The sequence below is a fragment of the Thamnophis elegans genome, chromosome 16 (assembly GCF_009769535.1).
Source record: "Thamnophis elegans isolate rThaEle1 chromosome 16, rThaEle1.pri, whole genome shotgun sequence".
Taxonomy (NCBI): Eukaryota; Metazoa; Chordata; class Lepidosauria; order Squamata; family Colubridae; genus Thamnophis; species Thamnophis elegans.
In genome coordinates, this window is record NC_045556.1 from 10,832,585 (window position 1) to 10,853,079 (window position 20,495).

The 20,495-nt window shown below is 42.6% G+C and overlaps 1 protein-coding gene across 3 annotated transcripts in view; it reads right to left on the reverse strand.

The window, feature by feature from the left end:
• The window catches only part of USP8 (ubiquitin specific peptidase 8), a 37,397-nt gene that overhangs the window by 15,950 nt on the left and 952 nt on the right, over positions 1-20,495 (reverse strand). Inside the window, exons 2-10 of one of the 3 annotated variants that reach the window (XM_032233669.1) lie at positions 20,272-20,393; positions 18,722-18,886; positions 8,692-8,850; positions 6,642-6,786; positions 5,583-5,668; positions 3,978-4,116; positions 3,264-3,315; positions 1,877-2,021; positions 598-760 (exon numbers count right to left, since the gene is read on the reverse strand). In XM_032233669.1, the coding sequence (XP_032089560.1) occupies positions 598-760; positions 1,877-2,021; positions 3,264-3,315; positions 3,978-4,116; positions 5,583-5,668; positions 6,642-6,786; positions 8,692-8,795 (834 nt within the window). In that variant the 5' untranslated portion in view covers positions 8,796-8,850; positions 18,722-18,886; positions 20,272-20,393. Of the gene's footprint in view, positions 1-597; positions 761-1,876; positions 2,022-3,263; positions 3,316-3,977; positions 4,117-5,582; positions 5,669-6,641; positions 6,787-8,691; positions 8,851-14,183; positions 14,360-18,721; positions 18,887-20,271; positions 20,394-20,495 lie in introns of those variants that run through there. The other 2 variants (XM_032233667.1, XM_032233668.1) reach the window with 2 other exon arrangements.

The window sequence follows — 20,495 nt, forward strand, 5'->3', positions numbered from 1 at the left end:
ACAGTTGTTGACTTGAGAGTAAGGCCACAGGTGGACGATGAATGGCCCCTCCCAGAGGAAATAAAAGAGGAGCGGAAGGGAGTGGAGTTTGCAGGAGACAATTAGTTTGCTTAATTGGTTCGTGACTCTCCGAGACTCCTGGCCAAGTTTTGCAGATATCAGCCCGGCAGCTCTCCAAGCCAGATAAGGTCTGTGACTGTAAATCCTCCCTCGAAAGACTTTGCTGGATGTGAATGAGAAGAATTCACAGTCAATTAATAAAAGGGTGTTTGTCGGGACAAGGAGTTTGCTTCATGCTCTCAGGAAGCCTCGGTCAGAACACCTTCATTGTTGTATGCCTATTTTACAGGAATCTCCCCAGACTAGCTTCAAAGACATTCTCTCTCTCTCTCTCTCTCTCTGTGTGTGTGTGTGTGTGTGTGTGTGTAACCTTGGCCTCTTGTGTTTATGTAACAAGTCCAGGCTAATTCCCTGCTTGACCCCTCCTCTCAGTTGAGACAAGTTGTTCTCCAACATTTCTATCCTCAGCTATAGAATCATGAGTGGGTTCCTCATATATCAAGCTAAGTAAGTAATTGTAAATCTGGACTTGCCCACCTTGAAAAGGGCGTCTTTGAGGCTCCGCAAAGTTGTGCCTAATTGTAGGTCCTTCGCTGAACTGAACCAGTCCAGCAAGACAACATAATCCACATGGACCCTCTCTTTCCATGGCTCCTTCGAAGGGTCGGGCAGTTTAGCTTCAATCCTGTTAGCTGTGACTCTGATGCCGTCCACAAATTTAGAAAACAAGAAAACATGATTATTGTTGAAGGTAGAGTTGGCCAGGCATTGGACACAAGAGCCATGAATGCAGAAAGTCAAGAACATCCTTAATGTTCTGAATAAAGAAAGCACGGGTTTGCTTAACGACCGGGGGATTCGCTTAATGACTGCAGTGGTTCTCTTTCACAACTGCCACAAATAAAGGTCGGGAAATCTGGTTGGTTGCATGGGTGACCTGCTTTATGACTGTTCTGACTTACAACCATACTAAGAAGGCTCCATTTCGGTTGTAAGTCGAGAACTACCTGTACCACTATCTGTATCAGTGATGGCGAACCTTTTCGACACCGAGTGCCCAAACTGGAAACCCGAAGACCAGTTGGCCGGCATGCACATGACTGTTTTTGGGGCCATTTTTCAGGCTGTTTTAAGGCCAATTTTTGGCCCATTTTCACACCAAAAACAGCCTAAAAGCGGCCTCCAAAATGGCCAGAAATGGCCTGTTTTTAGCCGTTTTTGGCTGTTTTCATGCTATTTTCCAGTGCTGGCGATGATGTGCATGCCCACAGAGAGGGCTCTGCGTGCCACCTCTGGCACTCGTGCCATAGGTTTGCCATCACAGATCTATATGAACGCAACTGAAGACTTTCTTTGGCATTCTGAATAGATGCATTTATTACTGCCAAAACTTCCATAGGTTAATGAAGCATTCTTTAAAAAAAAACACTTTTAAAACTACTATTTGTACTTTAAAACTTTAATAGCAATAGCAGTTAGACTTATATACCGCTTCATAGGGCTTTCAACCCTCTCTAAGCGGTTTACAGAGTCAGCATATCGCCCCCACAGTCTGGGTCCTTATTTCACCCACCTCGGAAGGATGGAAGGCTGAGTCAACCTTGAGCTGGTGAGATTAGAACCGCTGAACTGCAGATAACAGTCAGCTGAAGTGGCCTGCAGTACTGCACTCTAACCACTGCGCCACCTCGGCCATTAAGAATGGCCAAGCAAATAAATGATCCCTGTTTACATTTCCTTTACCCTCTGCTTGATCCCTGGTAATCTATTTAGCATTCTGCAGCCTTAGGAGTCATCAGAAAAGTTTTTTACCTACCCAGGACTGATAGCTTCTTCTGGAACACAAACAGAATTTATAATGCAGGATTCCTGGTAATCTTTTAAGCACCGGGCATCCATGATCATAACCTTGATGCTTCTGTCCATCATCATTGTAAACAGCTTCTCGGCGGTGATTGTTCCTTTAAGAGACAGAAAAAATCATTTACCAAAACTAATCAAAGGCAGCAGGCGATTTTTAAGAATGAATTTTGAAAACTGCGAGATCTAAGTTTTTACAATGAGTTACGAACTTCCTCCATGAAATAAACGGTATAGTTTTATTCATAATATGACTCAGCATTCCTTTGGGCAACAGTCACTAGTTTACACTGGACAGAATAGAATAGAACAGAACAGATTGGTAGTAATTGTATTTTCTGCAGTTCCAATTATCCTCTAAGTCTGTAACTAAATAACTATTAAAAATGGCTACAAGTTTACATGATTGGCAATGACAAATAATTAAAAACTGTTAAAACGAATGTGAAACTGGAGCTGGAATTCTGAGAATTATACAGTATTTGTTTTGTATCTCAAAAGTTTTCTACCGTGAATTTTCAAATGTCAGCAGTGTGCACACCATCAAAACTTGGTGGTAGGTGTGGGAATGCAGGGGGAAGATTCCCAGAATAGAAGCAAAATAGGAACGTGGATCTTTTAGAAAAAATTAAGAAAACCATCCAAGTTTCAAAAAAGCCCACTGCGAAAATAGGCTAAACCATTAGTTTCATCCATTCCTTCACTACTGGCATTACCATGCTTTCTACAGCCATGGAAACTGAAAAAAAAAGGAAAGAAAATGATCTTTTCTCATCACGCAGGTAGTAGAAGAAGTGGGATCCTGACCATCTACCCAAGGAAGCCATTACGAATGGCTGAAGAAATCTCTTAAACCAGGGGTCAGCAACCTGAGGCTCCGGAGCCACATGTGGCTTTTTTATCCCTCTGGTGCGGCTCCCTGTCAGCAAAAGTAAAAAGGACTCCTCCATGCTAGGAGGAGATTTGGACTTCCGGTGGGCAGACAAAAAAGGATGCAGTGCTAGGAGGAGGCTTCTTGTGGCTCTTTGAGTGTTTAAGGTTGCCGATCCCGTCTTAAACAGACATTTTGAGAGCACATGGTGGAATGCATGTTTCTCCTGTTTTCCATGGCTGTATGGAAATCAAAATCACTGCTGCTATAGCAAAATAGCTCTCTGAGGTTTATCTTGTGAAAGAGATCTCAGTCTAAATCAGGAAGGGGTGGGTATTTCCTTCCCCAAGGGAAGCCACCAACTTTTAGGGGCAATCAGAGATCTAAGATGTTTCTCCGAAATATGTCTCTTGAACATCTTTCACTTGTGGTCCCTCTACTTTTTAAGGATTGGTGAAGAAACGACGCTTACCCTTTTCAGAAGAATCCTTCCTGTCTGCCACATTTTTCTTGTCTCCGTTGACCTGCATTATTTCGGCATTAAAAACAGGTTTAGTATGTCAGAAAAAAAGCACCTGAAGTGGCGTTTTTCCACCCAGACTTAATTGTTATGAATACATCCTGATAAGAGTCTCCATTAGCTGGGCCTGGATCAGTGATGGCAAACCTATGGCATGTATGCCAGAGGTGGCACGCAGAGCCCTCTCTGTGGGCATGCGTGCCGTCGCCAGCTGCTCTTCATGCGCGCTGGCCAGCTGGTCTTCACGGCCTGAAAACGGCCATTTTTCAGGCTGTTTTGGGGCCTTTTTCGGACCTGTTTTGGGGCCTTTTTCAGGCCGTTTTTCGGGCCTGAAAAACAGCAAAAAAAGCCTGAAAAACAGCCTGAAAATGGCCCCAAAAAACCAAGCATATGCGCATCAGCCAGCTGGTCTTTGGATTTCCGGCGCTCCAGAGTGCGTACATATGCACATATTCGTTTGGTGTTCAGCTTCCATAATTTAGGAATGACGAATTTAACCTAAATATCAGACTTCCTTCTCAACCTTGCAAGTCTTTTTTGTCGTTGCAATCAATCCGACTAGACATGTTTTTTTTAATAAAATAGCTTCCTTTTCTACAAAGAGTTTTTTTTAAAAAATAGCGTAGAGCAGAAATATACGAGAAGGATAAACAATGGCTGAATTACCAGCTGATTTTTCCCGTTGGGGTCCGTTGATATTTCTGAAGAGGTTTTAGCCTCGTCTTTTAATTCTTGTTTTTTCTGCTGCTGTTCCTCTTGTCTTTCTTTCTCCTCCAGTTTTTTTCGCACTTCTGCTTCTTCATATCTAATTCAAGGAGACATTTCCCCACCCCCCAAGCATTATGCAGCACGGCAAGTGTGACTTTTTAAACACAGTCTGTTTAGAATTGATTCCCTTTCTAAAATTACATGTCTGCATGAAGGCAAACAGATTTGATAGTAATAAAAATGTGAAGACTAGGTAAAATAAATAGCAGCAGCAGCTCGAATGGAAATGGAATTAAAAAGGGTTGGCAGTTGGCCTTGTGTGTTATCTTTTTTATCATAATAGCAATAGCATTTATATACTGCTTCAGAGTTCTTTACAGCCCTCTCTTAGCAGTTTAGAGAGTCAGCCTCTTGCCCCCAACAATCTGGGTCCTCATTTTACCGACCTTGGAAGGATGGAAGGCTGAGTTAACCTTGAGCCTGGTGAGATTCCAACTACCAAATTGCAGTCAGTCAGCAGAAGTAGCCTGCAGTACTGCCGTCTAACCACTGCGCCACCATAATGCTCAAAATAGGGACAGTGTATCAAACTCATTTAAAAAATATTCCTGACAGCCTCGTCAAGGACATTCCCACCAACTTGACAGGACAAGCCAATAGTATGTGTGTGTATGTATGTATGTATGTATGTATGCATGCATGCATGCATGCACACACATATATATGTTGCATTTGTGCTGATAAATAAACACAAATGTAACAAAGGCAACAGTAAAAATACTGGCTTTCTGTCTGGATGGTCTCTTGTGATGAGCCGATAGACAGAGAAAGGAAGCAGTATGCCTCCTCCCATATTTGGGCATACCAGGGGTTGTGACATACATACATACATACGTACGTACATACGTACATACGTACGTACGTACATACATACATACATACATACATACATACATCTCAAACCACACTCCTTTCTACCACTGATAATATTACCTAGTTGGGTAATGAAATGTCTGCAAGGAAACAACTTGCCTTCAGAAGTTGTGAATGCCCCAACACTGGAAGTCTTTAAGAAGATGTTGGATAGCCATTTGTCTGAAACGATATAGGGTTTCCTGCCTAGGCAGGGGGTTGGACTAGAAGACCTCCAAGGTCCCTTCCAACTCTGCTATTGTATTGTATTGTAAACAACCAAGCTCAGAGAGCACCTAGGCTACCATAAAACTATCGGTCTCAAAGAACACCAAGATCCCCCCCCGAAAGAGAGCAATTTTTAGAGGAACACAAAAAGGTTGCTAAACTCCTTTGCAATCTGGCACATGAATTTAAAACCTTTTGTTCTATACAGTCAGAGGTCTCATTCGGCACTCTCTGCCTTCCTGTGTGTGACACAGAGCTGACACTCCCACAGGCATGGCCCTAATGTTCTGAAGAGTCTCCAATTTCTTGACAAATGGAAACATAACGCTGTAGGAAAAATACCCCCCCAGTGACTAACAGATAAATACACAAACTAAACTTGTAGAATACACTAATTAACCCTTAATGCTTTTAAAGGCCTACCTGAGCTTAAGACTCTCTGAAAGTTGTTCGGCTTCTTCAATAGCCTTTTTGATATTGGTCAGTCCAAGGAGTGAATGAAAGTAGTCCTGAAATTAGAAGAGGCATCAATCACTACTTGGTCTCTGGCTCCTAAGTCCAATATATACAGGGGGTCCTGCTGTGACCAAAACTATCAATACAATCAGGTGTGTCCTCTCCCTTGCATTGCAAATAACCAGGGTTTTGCTCTTTTAACGTACGTTTCTGTGCGTGTGTGTGTACGTAAAAGTAAAGGTTCCCCTCGCACATATGTGCTAGTCGTTCCCGACTCTAGGCGGCGGTGCTCATCTCCGTTTCAAAGCCGAAGAGCCAGCACTGTCCGAAGACGTCTCCGTGGTCATGTTGCTGGCATGGCTAAACACCAAAGGAGCATGGAAAATTGTTGCCTTCCCACCAAAGGTGGTCCCTATTTTTCTACTTGCATTTTTTAAGTGCTTTCGAACTGCTAGGTTGGCAGAAGCTGGGATAAGCAATGGGAACTCACTCTGTAATGTAGCACTAGGGATTATATATATATGTATATATTTGAAATATATCAATAACCAAGTTGAAACATGCTTGAGTTAAACATATTTCTATCATCCAACAAAAATAAAAATAACAGAATGATATGAATAAATGACTTAAAAAAGAAAGCAAAAGTAAACAAATAAACGGGGAGATTTGCTGGACCACGGAGTCTTTTTCTGCCACCCGTTTTCTATGTTTCTATGAAATCAAGGCGCTTGTGGGAATTCTTGCATTCTAACCTTAACCTATGAAGAGCTCCAAAATAAAAGTGTTTTATGGAGCAAGACAAACACTACAATTATGAACAAATGGGACCAAAATATATAGATTGACTCGCTCTCTATAGATCTATATCTGTATCGATACTTATGTATCTGTGGATGCACATTTACAAAGACTTTTTAAGCAATGATATATCATGTGTTTTGATATCCTGGTTCTTTTAAAACTTTGACACAATACTTGAAGATCTCTCAAAATGTATAACGGCATTTGTAACTGAATACATACTTGCTGCTGTCTGAAGTCAGGCCTCTTTTTAATAAGATTATACACAGTTGCATATTTCATGTAAAGTACATAGGCCTTCTCTTCATCTCTGTCCAACCGGCTTTCTTCCGCTGCCTTGAAGATCTTAACGGCACTCTGGACATAACTTGAAATTGAAGCAAAGAATGGAAATCACAAAAGCTAGCATTACCTTCTGCAAATATACACTGTAAAAGAATAACAACAATAACCCTGTTGTGGTCCACCGGCGGCCTGTGGAGCTGGCAACACAGTCCAACAGTGAGGAGGTTGGGGAGGAACATGGGCCAGTCCTGGAGTCTGGGGAAGGCTTGGATGAGGGCTCTGCGTTGGGAGGCAGAGAGGGGGCTGGGGCCATCTGGTAGTTATTTGCTGCCTCCAGAGTCTGACATCAGCGAGGCAGAAGAACAGTGGGAGCCTGTTCCCAGGGTGCGTATGCGTAGAGTTGCCAGAAGGCAAGAGCAATTAAGAAAACAGGAATCGACTCGGGAGTAAGGCTTGGAAACGACTGGTCCTTCCCGTAAGACATAAAAGAGGAGCGAACGGGATGTGAACTTTTGCTGGAAGAAATTAGTTCCTCTGGTCGGTTCAAGCTTTGAGAAGCTCTGTTTGACTCTGTGCTAAGTTTGGCCTGGCAAAATTAATTTGGCAATTAGGCCTCTGGCAGCATTTCAAGGGAAATAAGGTGGGTGCTTATCAACATTCCCCTGAAAGACTGTGGCAACTCGAGCAGACATCTGTCGGAATCTTCACCGACTGTTTGCGAAGCCTTGCGGGCTGTGAATGACAATTCACACCCGTATAAATAAAAGAGGGTTTTTGGGGACTAAGATTGTGATTTTTGCTTAGGTCAGAACAAACCCTTGCCTACAGAAACAAGTAAGAAAACTGTTTCCAAGGCCGAACAAGATTAAAAATGATCATGTAATAAAACCCACCCATTTGGCTATTCTGATCTACTTTTGTTCAATTCTCTTCTCTCGCGGCTGCCAAAACCGCCAGGCTCTATGCTGATACTTTAAATACAGGCCATTAATCATTTATAACACAATCCACTGCAAGTCTAAGTCTTGGTGAATTCCATCGCATTTGCTCCCTGGTAAAACGTTGGGCTTTTTCCTAAGGAATACCGCATAGGAATTAAAGAGTAAAATAATTATATTAGAAGTGACACAGCATGTGCCGGATTCAGTTCTTCCTTGCAAGGAAGAATTGAAGGAGCTTTTAGACAATGAATCAGCGTCAATCAGGGAAGGAATCTTGATTTCATACGGGAAGGGATGCCTATCTTAAGATAGTCTAACAGTTCTCAGCAACGCTATAAAAAGACCCAGAAATTGATTTGCAGGGGTTCACTGCTGGGGGTTCAGGAAAACCTCTAGCTAAGATTCTGTGCAGTTTGGGGAACCCCCAATCCCATTCCTGGCTGGCCCACCCCACCCCACACGGGGCCCGATTTTGATGCAGGTAAGTGCAGAGCGCGCACAGAGGCTCCGGGAGGGCGAAAAATGGGTCTACCGGAAGTTTGGGAAGGTCGGAAATGGGCCCCTTTCTGGCCTCCAGAGCCTGGGGAGGTTATTTTCGCCCTCTCGGAGGCTCGAGGAAAACCTCTGGAGTGAGGGGAGGGCAAAAAAGCCCCCCTGCCATGGTGCAGGAGGCCGAGTAAGGCCACGCCCACCATCGCTACACCCATCCAGCAACCAGTCAACCTTGCTAAAATTTTTGAAGCCCACCCCCGATTTACAGTATATAGAAAAGTCTATTACGATCCAGAAAACACTGAGAGTTGCTGGTATTTTTTGTTTTGTTTTGTTTAATAAGTCTCCCAGAGTCATTGAGAACAAGCCGCATAAATTTTATAAATGAAAATAAATAAATAAAACTTGTGGAGTGCACAATTTCAGTGACAAAAGCCTTCTAAACAGCGAGGATGATTTAAATGATCCACGAAGAAGTACACAGTCCCCTCAATCCCTACCATCAAGCGAACATTGGGAAAATAAATATACTAGTTGGGTATAAACATCCGTACTTCTTCGTGCTCGTCTTCTCCGGTTTTACTTCCGTCTTTTTATTCAGGTCTTTCAACGAAGTGCAGAGATAGAGTTCTTTAGGAGCAGAAGCCAAGATAGGCATGGTAATGCACTACAGGGTCTCCTTAAAAGGACGCTTTAAGTTCAGTCGCTGTTTTCTGAAACAGAAAAGATTCCAAATAAATCTTACTCACAAAGCCCCAAGCCAGGGGTGAAATGCTCTGAAGTCTGCCTTCCTGCTTTCTAGCGAATATAAATCGTGCGGCACAGCTGATTGTTGCACAGCTGATAGTTGTTGCACAGCTGATAGTTGGAACTACAGCTTCAGGCAAACCGGTAGCATTGTTTAAAATTTCCAGTTCAGGGGAACCGGTCGCATTTTTTACTCGAGGTTTGGGCGAACCGGTCCGAACTGGTAGCATTTCACACCTGCCACAACCTCTGATCAGGTATACGGATAGCAATACCTTATTGATTAGTCAGTCACACATTAGGCAAGGGGTGTCAAACTCAATTTCTTTGAGGGCCACATCAGGGTTGTGTTTGACCTCGGGGGCCCAGGGTGGGCGTGGCCAGCTTGACGTCACTCATATCGGAGGCACCTGTGGCCCGAGTGCTCTGCCAGTGAAAATGGGCTCCTTTTTCAGCTAGGACGGGCTCTTTCAGCCCTCTGGCAGAGGCACCACAGGCCAGTCCTTCGCTGTTTCCAGGACGGTCCCACGGGCCAGATCTAAACACCCCGTGGACCAGGTCTGGTTCCTGGGTCTTGAGTTTCACACCCCTGCATTAGATTATATTAAAACACAAAATATAAAATACAGAAGAGTAAGAAGCCCGAAAGTTATAAACAGAGCAAAATAAGGCAAAGAAAATGCAAATTACATTCAGATCCACACATGCTGTTTTCAACTACCATGTTTTTGTTCGAATAAAGAGCTGAGAGAATATCCTTGCATCATTATAAAAGTACACTACGGGAAGCATCTTATAAGGTTGTTTAGTTGAGTTGGTAGGTACGCATAATCTATAAACGTAAAGGCTCCCCTCAGACATATGTGCTAGTCGTTCCCAACTCCAGGGGGCGGTGCTCATCTCCGTTTCAAAGCCGAAGAGCCAGCGCTCTCTGAAGACGTCTCCGTGGTCATGTGGCTGGCATGACTCAAAGCCAAAGGCGCACGTAATGCTGTTACCTTCCCACCAAAGGGGGTTCCTATTTTTTCTACTTGCATTTTTATGTGCTTTCGAACTGCTAGGTTGGCAGAAGCTGGGACAAGTCACGGGAGCTCACTCCGTTACGCAGCGCTAGGGATTCGAACCCCCAAACTCCCGACCTTTCTGATTGACGAGCTCAGCGTCTTAGCCACTGAGCCACCGCATAATCTATAGGTTACAATAATGAGCATTTTAGGTTGAAAAGGCTCTATTTCCAATCCGTGATTTTTTTTCTACAACTCTCTGAGACGTATTATATCCTCTGCACACAGACGCAGAAACTCACATTGCTTGTTTCAGTTGTTGAGAGACAAGACATTTCTTTGGAGTTTTCCAGCTCATAACATGGATTACGAATGGAAGGACTTTGTATCCTAGAAACCTTAAGCCTTTGCTAAATGTATCTTCAAGGTTTACCGTGTTACGTAACGCTTATTTTTATCTTTTTACTAACATTACTGCAGTACTCTATGCATCAGGTGAGCATTAAGATCGAAAGCTGTCGTTCTGTGTTAACTACAGGTAATCTTGAACGTACTACGAGAACTGAGCCCAAAATTTCTGTTGCTAAGTGAAATATTTGTTGAGTGAGTTTCGCCCCCATTTCACGGCCTTTCTTGCCACTGTTGTTAAGTGAATTGCTGCAGTTGGTTAGTCGTAAAACGGGGCAAAACTTGCTTAACCAATTTTTCACTGAACAACGTACATTTTGGCCTCAATTGTGTCCTAAGCTGAGGAATATCTGTACAGTACATTGATACTTTTAATCAGCAGAGGAATAGTTAATATTTCCTTTCTGTTTCTCCCTTTGCTCCTGTTACTTATTTTTTTTCCTAGCACTTACGCCTGCACAAACATTCTTGTTACAGACTTCAGAGGTGCAAATAACCTTAAGTGGTTACTCGAGATAAAAGTTATGGAAAAAAAAAACCCTGAACAGACAGCTGATAATTTCAAAGAAAAGAAATAACTTATTATATATTGCTTGCCCAGACTAATTTCAGTTTATAGAAGCTTTTCTCCCAATGCATTAAAACAGCAGTCACAGCTTCTGGGTTAGAATAATCTTATTTTTCTTTCCAAAAGGATATTTTTCTCAAAGAGTCTTATGAATAAACCATTGTTATCATGGGGGGTAAAAATGGTTTGTTTGTTTGTTTTTTAAATGGGACTTTTTCACACACTATTCAGGATAAATCAAATGTACTCTGGATACAACATTTTTTTTTAAAAAAAAGACAAAAATATAGCTGCATCCCAAATCAATAAAGATTTTGTGATGGCTGTTGGCATAATATAGTATTGACTTCTTCACCTTAGATATACAGGTAGCTACTTTAATGTAAAGCTTATTTACTGTATTTGTTAATAGCTTTTAAAATCTCTGTAATGCAAAGAGTCTAAAATATATGTACTGCATATAATCATAAAACATTGGCCTGAAACTGCCCCAAAACTCTTCACCTATTTTAAACACACATATTCATTTCTATGGCCTCTCTACTTTATAGACCTTCACAAGTGATAGATTTTTCATTTAGCAGACAATTAATTACATGTGATTGTCAAAATACCTTGTCATTGACTATGCTATATTGGGAAGGAGTGCCACTAAATCTTGACTTGCAACCATTACTTTAGTGACTGTTCGCAGTTATGACGATAATGGAAAAAAAATGTCTTCCGACTAGTCCTTCCACTTATGGCCATCACAGCATTCCCGTGGTCACATCACAAAATTTGGCAACCAGCATGTATTTACAATAGCTGCAGCTACCTGAGGCCAGATAACCACTGGCTTCACTTAAAAACTATGGGGAGGAAAATCAGGTTAGGGACTGCCTTGCTTATTAGCAACAGAAATTCTGGCGCCAACTGTCATTGCAAGTTGACAACTACCTGTATAGGTAGAGAAATGGGGCTTAAAATACTAAGCAGGAGTGTAACATCATTGCTATTTTCCACAGCCTGTCCTATTTGGCCCCTTCCAGGTACCTTAAGAAGGGATGTGGTGGCTCAGTGGCTAAGATGCTGAGCTTGTTGATCAGAAAGGTTCGCAGTTCGGCGGTTCGAATCCCTAGTGCTACGTAACAGAGTGAGCTCCCGTTACTTGTCCCAGCTTCTGCCAACCTACCAGTTCGAAACCATGTAAAAATGCAAGTAGAAAAATAGGGACCAACTTTGGTGGGAAGGTAACAGAGTTCCGTGCGTCTTCAGCGTTGAGTCCTGCCAGCCACATGACCATGAAGACGACTTCGGACAGCGCTGGCTCTTTGGCTTTGAAACGGAGATGAGCACCGCCCCCTAGAGTCGGGAACGACTAGCACATATGTTTTAGGCTTTACCCTTAGGTACTCCAAAACTACATTTGCTCCAAAGCATTGCCAAAAAAAGGGATAAATTGGGAAATACCAGCTTATCGCTTGCATTTATCTGTTATAGATGTCTACCCATTGTAATGAATACAGGTTGACTGCATTCGCAAATGCTTAAACTAGTCAACCTAAAGGGAATGCAACTATGTGTGTATAATTGTTTATTATATCCCACCTTTATTATTTCTTATAAATAAGTACCTATTCCTCCCCCTCTCTATTTCCTCCATAACAACAACCCTATGAGGTGGGTTGGGCTGGGAGAGAGTGACTTGGCCCTAAGTCTTTCATAGCTTTGAAAGACTTTTAGGCTTTCATGTCGAAAGTGGGACTAGAACTCACCATCGCCTTTGCTTATACCAGGGGTTGGCAACCCGTGGCTCTGGAGCCGCATGTGGCTCTTTCATCCCTCTGCTGTGGCTCCCTGTCACCGGTCGGCTCCACAATTGGTTAGTGGTAATTGGTTACATGTTCCGCTTAGGACATGTAGAGGAAAAAGGATGCCATGCTAGGAGAAGGCTCTATGGTGGGGAAATTGGACTTCCAGTTGGCTCCAGAATTGAACGGGGGGCTTCCGGTTAGGAGCTTTGTGGCTTTTTGAGTGTTTAAGGTTGCCGACCCTGTAGCCTATACAACCTCAGCCTAGTGGGTTAGAATATGACTTAGCGTCCAGTGAGAACCCAGAAAATGAGTGTATTCAGTTAACTGACACAGCGTTTCCCCTGATTATTTTAATTCAGGATTTCACCATAACTTTGCCCACTACGGATCTTCTCTGAAATAAAAACGCAACCTCACATATTCCTATTTGTATAGAAAGGAGAGAGTCCCAAGAGACTGGTGTCTGGTTACACACATCTAAAATTCAGGCACAACTTGCTTACAAAACAGCCTCACGAAACTGTTAAGAAGTGCATAATTTAAATGCGTGAGCAAGCATCTTTTCTGCTTTTCTCCCAGCCACTTCCACAAGACTCCACCATTCCCCTGCACAAAGGAAGTCACAAAGGAAGAATGTGCACAACAAATACACACCACGGGAAGTCATAATTGCCCCTGCCTCTCAGTCAGTATACAGATATGTTGCACATGACCTGCAAGCCCAGCCAGAGGTTGCTAAACTATAATTTCCAAGCAGGCTCAGCCACCTACAAGCCACGATGAAGTGGCAGAGCCACAAGTCTCCCCCACCCACCATGGCCATCAAAGATTAATAAATATAAATGTACCATCATGCATTAATAAATAAAGCATAAATATTAATGTTTTAACAGCCAGACTTTGGGACAATTCTTGGACAAATTGCTCATTGTTTACAGAGTAGCTTCGGTTGTTGTTGTTGTTGTTCAAAGCTAAACAAAAATAAAACCAGCCACTTTTGGGTTCAGTGGGTTCTGCGCAAACTACGATCCAACTCGACCCAGGGCGATCTAGCCACGTGGACGGCATTCACACACCACCCCCAAAAGTCCTGAAAAAGGATGACGAGACGAGACGAGTCTCCCTGCGCGCACAGCCCTTCGATCTTCCCCCGGGTCCAACCCATCGTGTGAACCCAGCCCCTGGCTAGTCTATACACGCGTAAAGCGGCAGAGACCCTCCTTCCACTACAGACCGGGGGGGGGGGGATAACTGCCCGGCGGGAGCTTCAAACTTAGGGTTGTCAAGGCCGGAGGGTGACTCCCCCCACACTCCCCAAAACTCCTAGTTCCGTAACGTGTGAATGCGCCACCCATGACTCATCAAGGTCACCCGTGGGGGCGGAGGAGAAGGAGGACAGATCCGCCGCCGCTCCTTTCGGCCTCAGCCGCCACTCCGGCCCCGGAGACCCTTCGGCGCCCGCCCCCCAAGCCGGGCCCTGCGCTGAGCCCCGAAGCCGCCGATGGCCGACCCTCGCCGCTCACCGCTTCGCAGCCGTCGTCGCCACCTCCTCCTCCTTCTTCCCAGCCGGGCCTGGCCCATGTCCCAGCGCCGAGCAGCCGACGCGCTAGGCAGCCATAGCCGGGCAGGCGGAACTGAGCCGAGGCGGAGAGAGGCGGCCCGGGGCGGGGATAATCGCCTCCCCTGCGCCGTTCGGGCCGGCCTTCCGCGGAAAGGGGCCGGGCCGGGCAAGAGGATGCCTGCCGGGCGCTTCCTTCCCGCCCCAACGCCGCCCTCCTCTGGGTTGTTTTCAAGGGAGAAGGGCGCCCTGTTTGGCTGGTGCGCCAAGACGCATCCGGAGAGGTTAGGCGGTGGAGAGGCGGCGGCCTCTTTCGGGTACGGAGTGTCAGCCGCCCCTTGGAGACCCCCACCCCCTTACTCCTGGGAGACCCCCCCCCCCCAGGCCTCTTGTTTGGCATCGCCGCCTTCTGGGTTGGGTTTTTGCAGCCGCTTGCTTGGAGTGTCCTGCTTTTCCTGCCCTCGCCTCCAAATGTTGGCTTGGGGTGTAGTTGCTGAGGTTGGGTGCCAGGCGGGTTTTTTTTGGATGGCGACTAGCAATCTTGGGTGTTTTGGTTCCTACTTGGTTTTAGAAATTCAAGGCAGGCCGGAGGGGCCTCAGAACTACTTTTGGTGGAAGGTAAGAAGGAAGGACCACCAAGTCATCCCAACTATCCCAACGGTGCTTCTCCCGCCCCACCAAAAGGCAATTGGGCTGTTTTGTTTACTTGTTTTACTTTGAAAATGTTTCCCTTTTCAACCAAGAAACTTCTTAGAATAAAGGTTCCCTTGACACATCTGTGCTAGTCCTTCCCGACTCTAGGGGGCGGTGCTCATCTCTGTTTCAAAGCCGAAGAGTCAGCGCTGTCCGAAGATGTCTCCGTGGTCATGTGGCCGGCATGACTCAATGGTGAAGGTGTACAGAATGCTGTTACCTTCCCACCAAAGGTGTTCCCTATTTTTCTACTTGCATTTTTTACGTGCTTTCAAACTAATGGGTGGGGAATGGAAAGATTTATATTCCTTGCAGTCAGCCTACTCCTTAGCAAAAAAAAGAAAATGAGAACATCCAGTTGCCTTTTGAAAAAGAAAAAAAAAAAGCACCTATGGACAACCATGACCTGGATGATTGAGAATGATGGACAATTATCCTATTAGATACGGAATCAGTTAAGTGGAGACTTAAGTGTCTTTGTTTTATGCCAAAGTTGGAACTTGCATCATTATGTAATAGGAGGCAATGAGATCTCTAGACTACGACATTCCTGTCAGCAAATATGTATAGCCCAACTGGGTGTAAACCAGCTTTCGAATGATTTATTCCAAAAGAATAATGCTTTGCACTTTATTGCATGTTCTAATTTTCTGTTTTGTGCAGCTCACTTTTATTAGTTCGGTGTTATTTTTTACCAAAAGTTTTTTGGGTGCTGCAACTTAAGCCATTCTGCTTCTCTCCACCTGGGGGTTTGCTAGAGCAGGGGTCCCCAACCTTTCGGACCTCAAGGACCACTAAATTTATAATTTTAAATCCCGCGGACCACTAATATGATCTGCCTAATGTCCGGTTGGGTGGGCGTGGCTAGGTGGTCATGTGACTGGGTGGGTGTGGCCAAATTGATGTCGCTCACATCGAGCGGCGCCTCGCCGGCCTCTACTCGCTCCTTCCCTCCATCCTCCCCTATCACCCAGACTCCTTAGGGCCCCGACAGAAAGCAGTTGTTAGAGCTAAACAGCCACCATGAGAAAGAGTTGGCAAAACCGCTGGCTCCATTCAAATTGGATGGAGCCAATGTTTCAAATTGGATCTGACTGAGATGGAGGCTCAGCGGAAGCATCTCACTGAGGACTATGAGCAGAAGGAAGACCTGTGGGAATGCAAGGCCAGGTACCGGTGGAGGCTCAGCGGGCTGAGATGGTCAACCAGTTCCAGGCCATGATGCAGTCCCACTGGAACCAGCCTTCACCTAAAGCCCCTCACCAGGAGGCTGAAGCAGACCCCCAAGTCGGAATTTCTGCTCCCTCTGACCCACACAAAAAGACCCCGAAGTGGGAGACTCTCTGCAGCAACACAAGCGTTCATTGCATGTATCCGGTCCAGGGGGCGTAGTTTGAGGACTCAATTTAGTGCCATATAAAAAATGCAAATAACTTTTTTGCGGGACCACGGACCATCAGTTGGTGACTGCTGTGCTAGAGAATGTAATAAAGGTGTGGCTCTTAGACTTTTCTGCACCCTCCAATGGGTAAGGGAGGGGTAATCAATTCTGTGTTTGAAACCGCAGTTTTACCTGTTGGCCAAAATAGTTTCCCACACTGGATCAGAACATCTGCATGTGCTTGTATGAGAGGCTAATATGACTTGGAACACTAGATGGATCTGGTACTTCACAATTGTAGTCATTTACGTAATTACAGCACCTATATGGAGGTGCTTTGTGCTTTAATGCATTATGAATTACCTTGGAAGGGCAGTTTAAAAATAACAGGTAAATAATGAAATGAGCGGTCTCAAAAGTGCCAAATATGAATATGCTGGTCATTATACATATCAAAGGAGACTCTTTGGAATGTCAAATTGATTGTACACATACACAATAGCCTTCAATTGCAAAATCAATGAGGACACTTAGAAGACTAGATCACTTAGGGAGTGTAATGGAATTTAAACTGGATGTTCGTCTATTTTGCTTATCATATGAAGAGCGGTACAATGGAAGACTGGATACCCTTGTCATTTTTTTTGTTTCTTCAATACAAGGCCATGCAAGTAAAAACTGTAAATCTAACTCCCGATAAACACAATAGGGCAGTATTAGAAATTGGGTTCTGGAAGAGAGAAGGCCTTTATGATTACTTTAAATATTAGTAAATCAGTGGTCGAGACTTTGTTAATAGTATTTTAACGTAAGAAATTAATATCCCCTAATTTTCACATTTATTCTACAGTTTGTGAGATATAGTACTCCTTCCAAGAATTCTGTAATTCTTTACTACAGAATGTAACTAATCTTGCTTGCTATAAGCAATTATACTCAATTGACATAAAATCCGCAATAAAATATTACTATATTTATACATGCTATCCATGACTTATTGAATTAGTTTTTCTAAATGAATCTAAATGCCTGGATTAAGGCAATATATTAAATCATAAACCAGCCCATTGTATTTTTGCTATGTGAATCTATTCAATGCTACTAATATAATTGACCCCCTGCTGCGCAATACAGAACAAGGGGGCAAAACTAGATTTTACACACTTATCACAAATTAGGAAAAAAATAAATGTCTTGAGTGTATTCTATAGAAATAAATAAGTGGAATGTAATAATTAGAGAAGGCAAGTGATTTAAAAATCAGTTTCATTCAGATCTGTAAACATTTGAGAATATGGTTTTATTAAAGACAGAAAATAAAACAACGGATAGTAGATTCTAAGGCTGGAAAGGCTTATTATTCAAGGTTATTCTGCAGTGGTATACACTGTACATCATATTTATTACAATTACTGGTAGCACTTACATTTCATCTTTTCCCTAGGAGCTCAAAATAACAGTAGCTGCAAATCAGTCCCAGAAGTCTGACTTTCAGCTTGCTAATCTAACTGTTTTGAGTCCAAATTATTTTTTCATATTGCAACATTTACACACACTATGTTCCATCCAAATGCATCAGCCTAACAATCAACTTTTCAGAAATCAGATTTAATAATTTCAAACTTCCTATAAAAATGTCTTCTTGAAAGTTTTTATTATTTATCTCACCCTTTTTTTGTTAAAACTTGCAAATTTATTGTATAGCCACTAATGGGACGCAACAATGTCCCAAATGGAAATTGAATTCTTTTTTTAACACATTAGTATATAGTTTTAGTAATTCTCATCTGTACAGCTTTTGCTTGCGTTTCAGATTTTCTCATCACTGAAAATTCATAAATTTCATTTCTCCCTTCTTTTATCTCTGTTATCAAAAATATTTTGGTTACACAAATAACACACAAAACAATATACTGTGCTATATTCACAATAGATTCTGGAACATATTAGGAATTTGTACTGAATTTTAGAATATCTGTCTGGACAATGAATATTAAAATGAACATGGGTCATGTAGCACAAAATTCCTAAATTTACAATAGATAGCTGAAACCAGAAAAAGAAATACCAATTTTTGAATGGTTATGGTATTACTTGATTTTAACCCACCCCAAATATGGCATGACTTGAACCAAACAATTCACGCAATACAGTATAAAACTATCAGTTGTGAGGAAGCATGATTAGAACATGTAATTTAACTTATTCATGCTTCACATACCTCTGCCAATAAAGACTGAATATTGTGTTTAATAAAGACACAACACAGTATACTGTTTCATATGTTGTTTAACCAGAATATCTTTATCTACTGATAGGACTTAAATGAAGTTCAGGTTACATTGCAAATCCTAGAGAGTCTGTATATAATCCATTATGTCAACTCTAGGTTGTTTTCCTACATCAAGTAATGGGATATGTTTTCTTACTTGAGGATCTTCATGGTAAATTAGTCATTGTTCTGTTGTCTAATTGGATGGCCTTTGGAATTTATCCAAAATGATCTATTGGTAAATACAAGATCCTCTTGTGTAAAGAGATGAACACCTTTTCATCTTCAAAATGTTTCAGATTTGTCTCAAGTAGTAAGTTGCCTGAAACAAAAATCAAAGACTAGTTAGCATAGCATCTGATAAATATGGAACAATTTCCTAGCTTATATATAACAATGCACATTATGATATAGTTATAATAGTGGTAATAATTTTGTGCTTTCAAGTCAGCATTGGCTCCTGGTGACTAGAAAATGGAAGCTAAACTGCTGAGGCTTTGTAGTTCAAGCAGATAAATATCTGCCAAAATCTCTGGACAGTGGACATTGCAATATAGCCGAAACAGAAGAACTGGAGAAAATCAAAGATCAGTAAATATAAAGGCCTGCAAAAGAAGGCAGTACCAAGAGTAATAGGAGCCTTGGTTGCAATTTCAAAACCACTTGAATACCAACTGCATTGACAAAATCACCATTGGCCAATTGCAAAAGGCAGCTTTACTTGGAATATTTTACATCCTGCAATGTTTAATATTAAAAACAAAACACATCTGGGTTCTTGGGAAAGACTAGATATGTGGACAAAAAAAATGGCAAATAAATATGCAACCAATTGCAAAAGGCAGCTTTACTTGGAATAGTTTACATCGCGCAATGTTTAATAATACACATCTGGATTATTTGGAGAGTCGATATGTGGACAAAAAAAAAAATCAAATCTAGTCTAAACATCGGGCCAGCTACGCAATGGACCATAATATCAGGGACCTTGTTAGGGACATAAAGCAGAGCTCCAGAAGACTGGACACCTCTGTATAGGCAGTCCTCAGCTTACGACAGTTCGCTTAGTGACCCTCCAAAATTACAACAGCACTGAAAAAGTGACTGATGACTATTTTTCACACTTAAGACCATCCCCATGGTCATGTGATTTACATTCAGATGCTTGACAACTGAGACACATTTATGAAGGTTGCAAGATCCCGGGGGTGACGTGATCCCCCTTTGTAATCGTCTGACAAGCAAAGTCAATGGGGGCAGCTAGATTCACTTAAGAACTGTGTTACTAATAATTTAACCACTGCAGCGGTTCACTTCAATAATCCTGGCAAGAAAAATCGTAAAATGGGGTGAAACTCGCTTAACCAATTTCTCAACTCAGCAACATTAATTTTGGGCTCAGTTCTGGTCATAAGGTTTTTTATTTTTTTATTATTATTTTAATACAAACAATCCATCTTCCATTAAACCAGGGGTGTCCAAACTTGGGAACTTTAAGACTTATGGACTTCAACTCCCAGAATTCCCCAACCAGGGGAATTCTGGGAATTGAAGTCCACAAGTCTTAAAGTTCCCAAGTTTGGGCACCCTTGCATTAAACAGTATGTCATCTGGGTACAAATGCCTTGCGCAATTACAATTTACAGCCATATTCATTATTTCTCTGCTCATGGCTTAATACAAATCTGGTCATAAGTTGAAGACTACCTGTATATTCACTTTCCTAGCTCCAATTGCTGATTTTTTTTTGTACAATCAAGATGCATTACGCTCCTTTGGAAGCACCAGCCCAAAATAATGGAGATACCACGGAAAGTAAAAAAAAGTTCCTGCAATTTAAGGATTAATTAATTAAGGATAATTTAAGTCAGGCTTTGGGTTTTTTTGGGGGGCAGTCTGGAAATAAAAAAATAAAAGAAATGTCAAAGGCA